This window comes from Moschus berezovskii, chromosome 12 (genome assembly GCF_049115385.1).
Source record: "Moschus berezovskii isolate FMDL1 chromosome 12, NW_MosBer_1.0, whole genome shotgun sequence".
NCBI lineage: Eukaryota > Metazoa > Chordata > Mammalia > Artiodactyla > Moschidae > Moschus > Moschus berezovskii.
Window position 1 is genome coordinate 61,585,867 of NC_142471.1, and position 13,596 is coordinate 61,599,462.

A 13,596-nucleotide genomic window follows, 5' to 3' on the forward strand; every position below is an offset into this window, starting at 1 on the left:
TTGCCATTTCCCTCTCCAGAGACTCTTCCTGACTCAGGGATGGAACCCAGGTCTCCTGTATTGGCAGGCCGATTCTTTACCATCTGAGCCACCAGGGAAACCCGATTTAAGTACAGCAAGTGACTTTTTGCTAAGGGAGTCATACCCGTGCTTCCCTAACGGCCGTCCTGTTCGGAGTGGGCCAACCAGCCTCCACTGTCCAAAGGGCTGATCCCAGATTGCCGGTCGCAATGTCACGGAGCGGGTCTCTCTAGCTACCGTCTCTATGGTTCGCGGAATCTCCAGGTCGGAGCTTGACCGGTCTGGCTTTTGCGCGTGCGCGAGCCCAGGCGCGTGCCCGCCCTCCTGCTGCTGCCCGAATTCTCGGGAGGGAGGGGTGGGTCTGGGAACGTTGCGGCGGTGGCCGCCGCGGCCCCAGCACTCAGGGCTCTTCCCCGGCCAAGCCTGCGCTGGGGAGCTTCCGTTACCTCCTCCGGCGGCGCTCACCGGCCCCAGATGGTGGGTCCGGAGGATGCCGGAGGCTGCTCGGCAAGAAACCCCAAGTTGCTCCCTTTGCCGGCGCCCGATTCCGCGGGCCTGGACGGGAAAATGATGCGGGCCACAGGCGGCTTTGGCGGAGGCGTCGGCGCTGTGGAGCCTCCCGAAGAGGAGGAGGAGGAGGAGGAGGAGACGCCGCCGCCTCGGCAGCTCCTTCGGCGTTACCTCGCGGCGGCCGGGGGACAGCTGGAGCCCGGGCTGTGCTACTGTCCGCTCCCCGCCGGCCACTCCTGTGCTCCGCCGCCCTCGGCAGCCCCGCGCTCGGACGCCTGCCAGCCGGACGCCGGCTCCAAGCACCGCGACGCGGAGGCGGCGGATGCAGGCTCGGCGCGACGCGGGGGCATGACCAACGGGGACTCGGGCTTTCTGCTGGGCCAGGACTGCCGCGACCCGCGCCACCGCCGCCTCCGTCCGGACGGGCCTGGCGACGAGGGCGCGGACGGCGCGGGCATGCTGTCTGACTGGGCCGCGCCGCTCGAGGACCCGCTGCGGAGCTGCTGCCTGGAGGCGGCGGGCGCCGAGGAGCCCGAGTGCGCGGGCAGCGGCGCGAGGGACAGTTCGGCCAGTGACTGCAGCGGCAGCGAGGACTCGGAGCGGCCGGGAGCCGGAGCCGGGGATTCCGAGGAGGGCGCTTCGCCCATCACCTCGGCGGAGAGGACTAGTGGGGGCGCCGGCGCCGAGCCGCGCGTCGGTTTCTCCGACTTTCACTTGAACTCTCGGAATACGTTCGAGGTGAGCCGCTGCCAGAGCGCCCGCGACCACCTGCCGCCGGCGGGGGCGCCGGTGTCCTTGCCGGCCGCGGAACAGGGCCCTGCCGGGACCTCGGCTCGGGCTCGACGGAGCGGCGGCTTCGCCGACTTCTTCGCCAGGTACAGCGCTGGCTACGCGGGGGATCGGGGCGGGCTCGGAGCCGGGAGCGGGCGGAGAGCGACGTGAGGGCAGCCTCAGCGTGGCTCTCGCTGGCCTTAGGATTGAGCTTTGTCACAGGAGGGACCAGGAACTAGGTCTGCATTGTGTTGTGCGTCTGGATCGGAGAAGCCACGCTCCGATTGTGAGCGCGGGGAGCCAGTATTGGTGTTTCCCTGAGCTGGACGCTGTAACTGCCATTCACATCTGGTTTCTGGAATTTAGGCCAGCGTGCTAGTGCCATGTCTACGGTTTTGCCTCTTCCCGAGAAAGACAGCCTTCTTCGTCCGCGTGTACTATACTGTTAGGATTTAGGGGCGGGTGGCGGTGCGGGTTGTGTGTATACAGGTGTGATTGTGGAAGAGAAAGGGAAGTCATTTTCAGAGCTGTCTCTTTGCATGGACTCTAAACCCATTCAAGTAGTTTGGGAATTATTGAAATTAGACGTGGTTGAGTTTCATAGTGTTTAACAGCCTGTTTTAGTGGCTTTTATTAAAATACAGTCAGTTTAGCGTTTAAAATTTGATCCAGACTTTAAAACCAAATTACTCTGGCGCTTTATCTAGGAAAATCCCTTTTCCCCACTTTTTTCCCGGCAACTTTTAATTTTTCATGGTATCGTATATGTGATTTGACCTGCTAGTCTTGACGTTAAATTGTGGTGCTGGACATTGCAGGTTTCTCAGTGGGACGATGATAGGGATAAAGATGTCGTTAGAAAATACTCATCTTAATGCACCTGAGTTAAAAAGCAGTTTCCTGTGAGTCAGATTTTGAGACGCTTTAAGTCTCTAGACAAATAGGAAAATATTCCCAACTTGGAAAACCCTCCCTTTCAAAGTTCTTTCTCCTTTATGTGTTTCTGTTCCCTTTTCAGGGATCATGACAAAAACCGGAAATAAAGAAACAAGTAATGAGTCTTAGTCTCAGATTTGAGAGGATTGCACAATTAGTTTGCATATCTATAGACTCATAGACAGAGTTTTGTGATTGAAATTAGTGTTTCTTATTCCCTTTTCTGCTTTATTAACTTTTATTTTTTCCTGTTTGTGTACATTTACAAATAAATTATGAAGTCGTTTAAGTCAAGATTGGGGAAATCCTAATTATGTTTTAGTCATGTGTGTGTCCAACTCTTTGTGACCAGACTGTAGCCCACCAGGCTCCTTTGTCCATGGGGATTCTCCTGGCAAGAATACTGGAGTGGGTTGCCAGTGCCCTCCTCCAGGGGATCTTCCCAACCCAGGGATCAAACCCAGGTCTCCTGCATTGCAGGCAGAATCTTTACCAGCTGAGCTACCAGAGAAGCCCTGTTTTACTCATAGGACAACATATGTAGTAGTGAAATGTGTATTTGTGTCTCAAATTGTGCAAAGATCTGTGCAAAGAGACATACTTAAAGCTAGTAGTGGCAATATTTTTTAAAGCTCTTAAGGTGTGTGAAGCTTGTAGGTGTTTTGTTGGTTTTTTTTTTTTCACTTTTTTTTGTGGAACTCGTGGGTATTTATTGGTCATGTTTTGATGTCAGGTATCAGGCAGTTTTAGACTTGAACAGGGCTTTGGAGAGCATAGCTAGTTGACATTCGTATGGCTTAGTTGATGTTCATATGATATACTTTTCACGTGTATCAGAGCACTGAGTGTAAAGTCAGTAAATTTAGGTCCCCTGAAGCTAATTTCTGTAAGCTTCATTTTTGAGATATGAATATCAAGATTCTAAGCATCATTGCTTCCCTCATATAACATTCTTGGGAAAGGACAGAATCAGACATTAGGACTATTTTTCTGTTATCCTTTAGTCGAAACCTTAACGAGATGCTGAACACCTTCAAGGCAAAGACTATGACCTTCATTTCTGAATCTGAAATATCTAGTGTTGTATGAAGAATCCCCTTCAGATTGTGTTGAAGTGACAGCTTTCATGGACTCTCCCTCTTTTACTCTTCTCTAGGTAGTGTAATTTTGAACAAATCTTTTATTTCCAAAAAGAACAATCAGAAATTTCTCTTCTCCCTACAACCTAGGAGTGTGTTTTGTCCCATAAACAGTTGTCAACTAATGGCAGAGCTGGGTTAGAAACCGGGGTTCCTGTTTCATTCCAGGAATTCTATCATAACTTCTGTTTACCTGTGACTTTTCTTTCCCACCTGATTATCTAAATCTTTCCCTTCTCCTTTCCATTTCCTCTCTTCTCTTAACTGGGTCAAAAAATCTATAACAAGAAATACTTTAAAAGACTAGTTTCATATTTGTTTTAGCCTTTTACAAGTAAAGAGAGTGGATCATTTTATGGCTCTGTTTATCTGTTACTACAAAAATTTGTTCAATCAAGGCACATCATTTACAGAAGCCTCACTGAGTAGGGTAGAAATCATGTAGGAGAAAAAGGATTTTGGTCCAAGATGGGACAGTTCTCATTATCTCCTTCCTGTTTGCCCTCCCTTCTAGATGAAGTGAGTTCTATTTCAGACTCTGTTGGGAGCTTGCCTCAGCTGCACATGGGCATCTGTGTTTATAGTGACTTGATTACGGGAGCCCTAGAAGTAACATTCAGGAGAAGGAAATGGCAGCCCACTCCAGTGTTCTTGGCTGGAGAATCCCAGGGACAGGGGAGCCTGGTGGGCTGCCGTCTATGGGGTAGCACAGAGCTGGACACGACTGAAGCGACTTAGCAGCAGCAGCAGCAGAAGTAACATTCCCTCAGGTCCTTGACCTTTTCCTGTCTCTAAAAGTTTTGAAGTGCTAGGTGCCTACCGCTGCTGCCACTCTTACCAACTTAGCAGTGAGAAGATGAAAGCTAAAAGACAAATCTCTTGTGTTTGTAGGCTAGCCTTTGTTTCTCAAGGGTATGTTTATTATTCTGTTCTGAAAGTGAAGTAACTTTAAACCATTTTTATGGGTCCTTTAAGCAAGTCCATGTCTTGTTTTCAAACTAGAGTGGTTTGTTTTTTAAGTTATATACTCCTTTTTGTTTTTTATGTATGCTCTTAATAGGTATATTTAAAAGCTATTCAATACTTTCGAGTATTAATACTCAAATACTTTTGTTCTGATTGCACTGGCAAAGTCACTGTTGTTTAGAAACACACAAGTATGTATCTGTGTCTCCTGATAGTGTTAATATTTTATTTTTTTACAAAATCTGCATGATAAATCACAAGAATTTAGTAACTTAAAAGGGCATGACTAAGGAGGCCTGGCGTGCTGTGATTCACGGGGTCGCAAAGAGTCGGACACAACTGAGCAAATGAACTTAAGGTAGGGAAAAAATCTTTAGTATTTTTTCTGAAAGATAAACTTTATAGATTCTGGAATTTAGATAAATCTTTATAGATTGATTTTATAGATTCTGGAACATAGAGATTCATGTAGCTTACCCTGTAGTTACCAACTCTGAAACTTCCCAAACATTGCATAAAATTATTTTTGTGGATCTGTTTTTATTATGGGTAGCTGAACAGGGAAGACTAGCAATGGTAGGCTCATTTAGTGGTTTCTTTTCACATATTGGGTGTCCCTTGTGGCTCAGCTGGTAAAGGACCCGCCTGCAATGTGGGCGACCTGGGCTCGTAAGATCCCCTGGAGAAGGGAAAGTCTACCCACTCCAGTATTCTGGCCTGGAGAATTCCATGGGCTGTATAGTCCATGGGGTCACAGAGTCAGACACAACTGAGCAACTTTCACTTTCATATATAGGCAGTCTCCGATCTCCCCACTATGAAAATTGTTGAGAATATATAGTCTTTTTGTTATGATATTGAGAATTTTAAAATTTTGTTATAATTTTTCATAAGATTCTCAGAAACAACAAAATCAACAATATTTTTATTACTACTCAAAATTTAGTTGATGTACACTAGTTGATGAAATCATTATTCACCTGACTGAGCCATCATTGACCTTCGTCAGATAGGGCTTCCTTATTTGTCCTACAGTGTGTATTCTTCCCAGTCAACTAAAATAAAAGCCACAGTTTCAGGACCAGTTTCTAAAAAAAAATAATCCCTTCTTTAATATTTCAATAAAGGAGAGGTAAAATATCAAACCTCTGATAAGTTTTGAAAGATTTTTTAGCTCCCCAAAGTAAACAGCTCTTTATAACAGGTGTGGTATGATTATTTAAAAGGAGAATTAAGAAATATCTTGCTCTAAACATTAATTTTTTGTTATTACAATACTATAAAAATATTCATTAATGTGTCATTAAGGAAATTTCGTTGGACATTACTTTTATATTAATATAATTAAAATGTGTAAAATTTTAGAAAAACTGAAAATAATGTGTAATTAGTTGCTCTAGAATAAAAATGAGTCTTTTAAGATTTTAGAGTGTTGTGAAGCTACCCATTATAATATTAGATTGGGGAACTAATGGCTGAAGAGTCTTTGTTTCCTTTTCTTATGTCTAGCCCTTTCCCCTGCTCAGATCCAATAATTTCTTAAAAAAAAAAAACCCAACTGCAAAGCACTAGTTATCTATACCAAACCATTAGAAATCCAACAGTGATTCAAGGAGTTCATGGTTAGAGATGTAATCAACGTATAAATTCAGTAGAAAGTTTGGGAAACTCTAATTTTTGTGGGACTTAGTTCATTTTAATCACTCAAACATTATTTTGAAGTGCTAAACTAAACTTTTTAACACTAAACCCCAATTAGCAAAGCATACTCTAATATTAACTTGGAATTGGAACTTCCCTGATGGTCCATTGGTTAAAAATCCAGGCTTCCGTGGTAAGACACAGAGATTTACTTTTTATTTTATTTTTTGAGATTTACTTTTTATTTTTTAAGATACTTTTTTAAGAATAGTTTTATGTTTATAGAAAAGTTGCAAAGGTACTATAGAAAGTTCTGGTATATCCCTCATCCAGTTCTCCTGTTGACAGCATCACATAACTGTGGTACATTTGTCACAACTAAGAATCCATCGTTTGTACATTATTACAGTTAAACTTCACGCTTTGTTTGGCATACAGTTATTGACTAAAAGAGCCTTACCAGGTGGCTCAGTGGTAAAGAATCTGCCTGCCAATGCAGGAGACACAGGAGACTCGGGTTCGATCCCTGGTTGGGAATATCCACTGGAGAAGGAAGTAGCAATCCGCTCTAGTATTCTTGCTTGGAAGATTCCATGGACAGAGGAGCCTGACTGCCTACAGTCCATGGGGTCACAGAGAGTCGGACACAACTGACCACGCATGCACCACACCTTTATTGTTGGCTGTAAGACTTTTCTGTGGGAAACTATTGTGTTTTACTGTAAAATCAGAGCTGTTTAAAGTAGAAGGAATTTTAGGAATAATTTTATTCATTCTTTAATACTCTATGGAAAATCAGGGTTAGCTTCTATTTACTAGCCATCACTTAGTAAGATGGTATTAATTTAGTATTGGAAATGAACTAGACATGGTAATGAGTTCAGGTGATCTAAAGCAATGTTTTTTAAAGATTTTCAGTTCAGATTATTTGGATTTAACAACCAGTACCCATTTGCCTCTGGAAAAAAAAATGTCAAGTATATTTTAATTTTACATAATTTCATATTTTAATGAAATTATTTTAATATGTTTTTCCTTTATAATTTTTTTGATTCCTGAAATATTCCTGTGACTTAAGAAGGGTAGGGTTTATTTTTATTTTATAGCTATTTGCCCAGAGATAAAGAGTTAATTAAAAAAAAATCAGAACTAGACATAGGTATAATTCCTGGGGTTTGAAGTTAATACATTGATTTCTGTGAATTATAAGTTTATGAATGAAAACATAACTTTTGATGTAGTGAAAATACTATTGTCTTGAGAAATAAGGAACTTGACTTTTGTCCTGGGTAGTTTGTTTTCTTGTATCATTAAATAATTTATATGATCTTGGGCAAATCACTAAACTTCTTCACTTCACTTTCCTCATCTGTGAAATTTAGAGATGCAGAGTACCTTTCAGCTCCAGTACACTATGATGTTGTGTGATTCGCTTGCACTCGCTGTTGTAAACCTCAAATATTTGTTGGCTAAATACTACAAATGTGAACTGCATTGAGTTAAAGAGAATGCTTTTAAAAATACAGCATGTTTTTTCATCTATAAAATGAAAAAGTTGCCCCTTCAACTCTAAATTCTACCTTGAACATTTTTTTGGTAAAGGCCTAACTCTGCCTGAGAGTAATCATGCTAAACATCAGTCTAAACATCAATGATCTTTGTTTAGTGTCTCATAAGCAGACAGTCTCATAAACAAACCAGCAGCTCTCTTTTTCTTTAGCAATTCTAGATTTTTTTTTTTCTTTATGACTCCTTTGGAGTAGGAAAGAGAGAGAGAGTAAGATAATAAGTAAATTCTAGTTAATCAGTGAATTGGAGTTTGATACTTTAACTTCCAGACCATGAGTTTTTTTCTCAAAGTTTGCTAATGTGCCACTTTGGGGAACTGATAGCTTAGTACAATAGTCCCTAGCCTTGTTATACTGCAAAATAACATAAAAGCACATTTAAAAAATTAAATGCTTCATAATCCACAACCCTTAGTTGGATTCAGTGGACTTGCCCTTGGCAGGTGGAATCTTTAACTATAGGATGGATATAGAAGTGAAGTAAAGTAAAGCGAAAGTTGCTCAGTCGTGTCTGACTCTTTGCAACCCCATGGACTATACAGTCCATGGAATTCTCCAGGCCAGAATACTGAAGTGGGTAGCCTTTCCCTTCTCCACGGGATCTCCCCAACCCAGAGATTGAACTCAGGTCTCCCGCATGGCAGGTGGATTCTTTACCAGCTGAGCCACACGGGAAGCCCTGGATGGTTATAGTGTACTGCTTAAAGATGCTGATTGTAGAGTTAGACTGCTTGGGTTTGAATTAGCTTGTTGTTGTCTTTTAGTCACTACCTTGTGTCCGACTCTTTGTGACCCCATGCACACCAGGCTCCTTTGTCCTCCACCATCTCCCAGAGTTTGTTCAAATTCATGTCCATTGATTCGATGATGCTATTCGATGATGCTGTCTCATGACAACCTACTCCAGTGTTCTTGCCTGGAGTGTTCCTGCCAGAGGAGCCTGGCAGGCTACAGTCCATGGGATTGCAAAGAGTCTTGTAAAAAGCAAGTGTCTTTTAATTTCATGGCTGTAGTCACCATCTGCAGTGATTTTGGAGCCCAAGAAAATAAAATCTGTCACTGATTCGACTTTTCCCCCAGATGTTTGCAGTAAAGTGATGGGACCAGATGCCATGATCTTAGTGTTTCCAATGTTGAGTTTCAAGCCAGCTTTTTCACTCCCCTGTTTCACCCTTATCAAGAGGCTCTTTATTTCCTCTTCACTTTCTGCCATTAGAGTGGTATCATCTGCATATATGAGGTTGTTGATATTTCCCCTGGGAGTTGTGATTCCAGCCGGTGATTCATTCAGCCCGGCATTTCGTATGATGTCCTCTGCACGTAAGTTAAATAAGCTGGGTGAAAGTATACAGCCTTCTCATAGTCCTTTCTCAGTTTTGAACCAGTCAGTTGTTCTGCATCTGGTTCTAACTGTTTCTTCTTGACCCACATACCAGTTTCTCAGGAGACAGGTAAGGTGATCTGGTATTCTCATCTCTTTAAGAATTTTCCACAGTTTGTTGTGATCCGCACAGGCAAAGGTTTTCTTGTAGTCAATGAAACAGAACTAAATGTTTTTCTGAATTCCCTTGCTTCCTCCATGTTGGCAGTTCGATCTCTGGTTCCTGCCTCTTCTAAACAGAGTTTTTACATTTGAAAGTTGTTCATGTACTGCTGAAACCTAGCTTGAAGACCTTTGAGCATAACCCTGCTAGCATGTGAAATGAGGTCAATTGTATGATAGTTTGAACATTCTTTGCATTGGCCTTCTTTGGGATTGGAATGAAAATTAGCTTACTAGCTGTGTACTTACGGATAGGTCACTTGACCTCTCTGGACCTTAGACAACTCATCTGTAAAATGTGGGTAATAACGATAGCTATCTCATGGGATTGTCATGAGTGTTAAATGAGATAATATGGTAAATACCTTGTATTTATTTTGTGGTGTATAGCGATGACCCATATCTTATTATTTAGACCTTTCCCAACTCCCTCACTGAAATCACTGGTTTAAAAAAAGGGAGAGCTTGGGATGAATTTTTTGTGTACTCACTAAAGAAGCATTGCACAATTTGTGTAGTAGATTTTATTTTTTTTAGTTTATTTATTTTAGTTGGAGGCTAATTACTTTACAATATTGTATTGTTTTTTGCCATACATTGACATGAATCAGCCATGGGTGTACATGTGTTCCCCATTCTGAACCCCACTCCCACCTCCCTCCCCATCCCATCCCTCAGGGTCATCCTAGTGCACCAGCCCTGAGCACCCTGTCGCATGCATCGAACCTGGACTGGTGATCTATTTCACATCTAATATACATGTTTCAATGCTATTCTGTCAGATCATCCTACCCTCACAGAGTCCAAAAGACTGTCCAAAAGACTGTTGTGTACATCTGTGTCTCTTTTGCTGTCTCGTATACAGGGTTATCGTTACCATCTTTCTAAATTCCATATATATGTGTTAGTATACTGTATTGGTGTTTTTCTTTCTGGCTTACTTCATTGTGTATAATAGGCTCCAGTTTCATCCACCTCATTAGAACTGATTCAAATGTATTTTTTTCAATGGCTGAATAATATTCTGTTGTGTATATGTACCACAGCTTTCTTATCCATTCATCTACTGATGGACATCTAGGTTGCTTCCATTTCCTGGCTATTATAAACAGTGCTGCAATGAACATTGGGGTACATGTGTCTCTTTCAATTCTGGTTCACTTGGTGTGTATGCCCAGCAGTGGGATTGCTGGGTCATATGGCAGTTCTATTTCCAGTTTTTTAAGTTTTTTTTGTGTAGTAGATTTTAAAACAGTTTGTATTTGGCATTGGATGGGTGTTAAAATGGACTCTGGTGTGATGATGCAGCATTTCTAGAAGTCTTGAAGCTTTGCCTAAAAAGCAAATCTGAGAAGGAACTGAAAGGAGAGAATGTTGAGAAAGATTAAAATATTTGTATCTTTTATTGTTTTAAGGACCTTATATAGACAGGGAAAGACACTTTTTAAGTTTAAATTCATGAACTGTTTAACTTGGCTTACTCATATATTTTATACTTAGTATGTTGTGGTAGGAAAGCTATGGGGAAATGTGGAAACATTGGGAGATTTTGAAGTGATACATTTGTTACCCATCTCCAAATGTATTATTCAGAAAGGAAAAGCCAAACCTTTTTGAGGTGATTTATTCCTATTCCTAGGGACCCTATTGGCTACATTAAAAGTTGTCTCCAGGGAGTTCTGACTGCTCGTTGCTTAGACCCTACTACAATAGTTATTAAACGGTAGTGTTTAAAACTGGGCTTTCCAGGCGGCTCTAGTGGTAAAGAACCTGCCTGCCAGTGCAGGAGACATCAGATACCCAGGTTCGATCCCTCAGTCAGGAAGATCCCCTAGAGAAGGCATGGCAGTCCACTCCAGTATTCTTGCCTGGAGAATCCCATGGACAGAGAAGTCCGGTGGGCTGTTGTCTATAGGGTCACAAAGAGTCGGACACAACTAAAGTGACTTAGCAGTAGCAGCAGCAGCAGTGTTTAAAATTACCTGTGGTGGGGGATGGGGTGGGATGTGAAGAATGCAAATTCCTTGAGCACTCTTTTTGATTCTGTATATCTCCGGTGGGGTCCAGTAGGAATCCAAATGTTTAACAGGATTTTTCAAGTGATTCTGATGAAAGTGGTTACCACACTGTAATTCGTGAAATACAGTTGACTGTTTTCAAACAGGAGTTTGAACTGCCCAGGTCCACTTACATGTGCATTTTTTTCAATAATAAATACTATAGTCCTACACCATCCTTCCTTGGGTGCAGAGGAGAAGGGGATGACAGAGGATGAGATGGTTGGATGGCATCACTGACTTGATGGACATGAGTTTAAGCAAGCTTCGGGAGTTGGTGATAGACAGGGAAGCCTGGCATGCTGCAGTCTGTGGGGTCGCAAAGAGTCGGACATGACTGAGCTACTGAACTGAACTGAACTGCAGATAAGAAGAGCGGACTGGAAGATTATACTGGGATTTTTTATTACGTTAGGTCCTCCTAGTCCCCGAGTTGTTCAGGTGCCAGCTGAAATTATTGATAGGCAGAGCTCTCTAGGTAGTAACTAAAAGAAGATACAACATACATTTAAAGCTTAGATTGCTTTATTGACTTAAAATTGGGTTATGAGGTACTATGTAATTGATGAGTATAAATAGAGATATAGGAGAGAACAGATTTAAGTACAAATATAGAAGTATTTTACTTTCACTAGATTGGGAAGCTATCTCTGCATAATTAAAATCCTGTTTTCCTTAATAGTGGGAAAGTTCTTTTACTTTCACTTTATGTGGTTTTAGATAGCTGTACTTACATGTTCTGTGAAACACTAACTCAAAAAACGTTACTCAGGTCTCTTTAACATGGAGTCAGAACTTTACTTCTTATTTGTAGTTTATCAAAAAGGGCGTTAATTTCCCTTCCTTCTGTTGAGTAGTTTTAATTCTTTTCCGTGCCTTTAAGAAAAAATTCTGCATGTTGCACGTGGCTTATTCCCCTCCCGAATTTGCTGCTTCAGCCTTTCTTGCACTTCTTATTTCTGTAGCCAAAACAAGAAAGAGAGGGAAACCCATGTGACTGTCTGGCTTTTCAGCAGGCTCTTTCCTGCGATTAAGAGAAGTTTACCTAGGAAATCAAGCCACAAGTTACATTCCTACTTAGGGCTAGTTTAAGAGTTAACTTGGTAATGTGTTTAATTTTTAATTTACCTTTGAATTTGCTTTTCAGTTTCTTTTTAACTTAAATTTGATTTTGGGTTACATTTCTTGGTTAAAAAAATACTTCCTTCTGTCTCTCTCTGACCTCACACAGATGAAAACATTTTAAGTTTGGAAATGAACATGATAGTTTTGAAATCAGATTCTGTGCTGTGTTCTCATATTTTCCCCAGTACTGTAATATACAACTACATTATTTAGAATTTCCAAATCTGGTTTTCATCTAGACTGTTTGTAGTCATTTTCTAGACAAGTAGGCAAAATGATTCTCTTTTGCTGTCCCAGGAAAAAGTTATTCAAAGACCACAACACTGTATTGGTTTTTGTTGTTGTTGTTAGAAAAACATAAAATGCTCATTTACCTCCTTTCTAAAAACAGCACAAGGAGTACAAAATACACTAAAGATAAATACTTTGTTTATCGCATTCCAGTTCAGGTAGTAAGAAAGGAGACAAAATCGGGAAGGTGTGGGGGTTTCATTAGAGACAAGCGAAACTGTTAGAGAATGAATTTGAAAAGGTTTGTGCAGAGAAAAATTGCTGGAGAGAGTACATGTTAGCTGGAAGTCAGCTCTGTACTTTGGTCTGTGGGCTTCAGAGTATTACCACAGGTTATTTACATATTTATCTTTCTATTCCGCTTATATCAATGCCCCTGGATGCTTCTGGCAACTTCTTTTCTTTTTTTTTTTTTTTAGTGTCTTCTCTTTTTTTTTTTTTTTTTAATCTTTATTTACTTATTTTTTTTATTTTACAATATTATATTGGTTGGTTTTGCCATACATTGACATGAATTCAAAGATAGTTGCTGTGCCTCTTCCTTTTAACTTCCCTAATATCCCCATCCTAGCAACCTGGGCTTGCCAGGTGGCTAACTGGTAAAGAACCCATCTGCCGATGCAAGAGCCGCAGGAGATACAGGTTCAGACCCTGGGTTGGGAAGATCCTCAGGAAGAGGAAGTTGCAATTCACTCCAGTGTTCTTGCCTAAAATTCCATCAACAAAGGAGCCTGGTGGGTTACAATCCATAGGGTCACAGTCAGACACAACTGAACAACTAAGCACCTTCATGGCTTCTTAACAGGTTGTGTCTTGCAGAAGAAATATTATTTAATGACAGATTGTATTAGTTCACTTCAGTCGCCCACTCGTGTCCGACTCTTTGCAACCCCATGGACTGCAGCATGCCAGACCTCCCTGTCCATCACCAGCTCCCGGAGTTTACTCAAACTCATATCCACTGAGTCAGTGATGCCATCCAACCTTCTCATCCTCTGTTGTCCCCTTCTCCTCCCGCCTTCCATCTT

General features: G+C 41.8%; 1 protein-coding gene across 3 annotated transcripts in view; it reads left to right on the top strand.

Annotated features, from left to right (window-relative positions):
- The first annotated feature begins 375 nt into the window (after positions 1 to 375).
- The window catches only part of TBC1D12 (TBC1 domain family member 12), a 92,494-nt gene continuing 79,273 nt past the window's right edge, over positions 376 to 13,596 (top strand). For 2 of the 3 annotated variants that reach the window (XM_055425043.2, XM_055425044.2), the window contains exon 1: positions 376 to 1,406. In XM_055425043.2, the coding sequence (XP_055281018.2) occupies positions 496 to 1,406 (911 nt within the window). In that variant the 5' untranslated portion in view covers positions 376 to 495. The remainder of the gene's footprint in view (positions 1,407 to 13,596) is intronic. The other variant, XM_088842146.1, reaches the window with a different exon arrangement.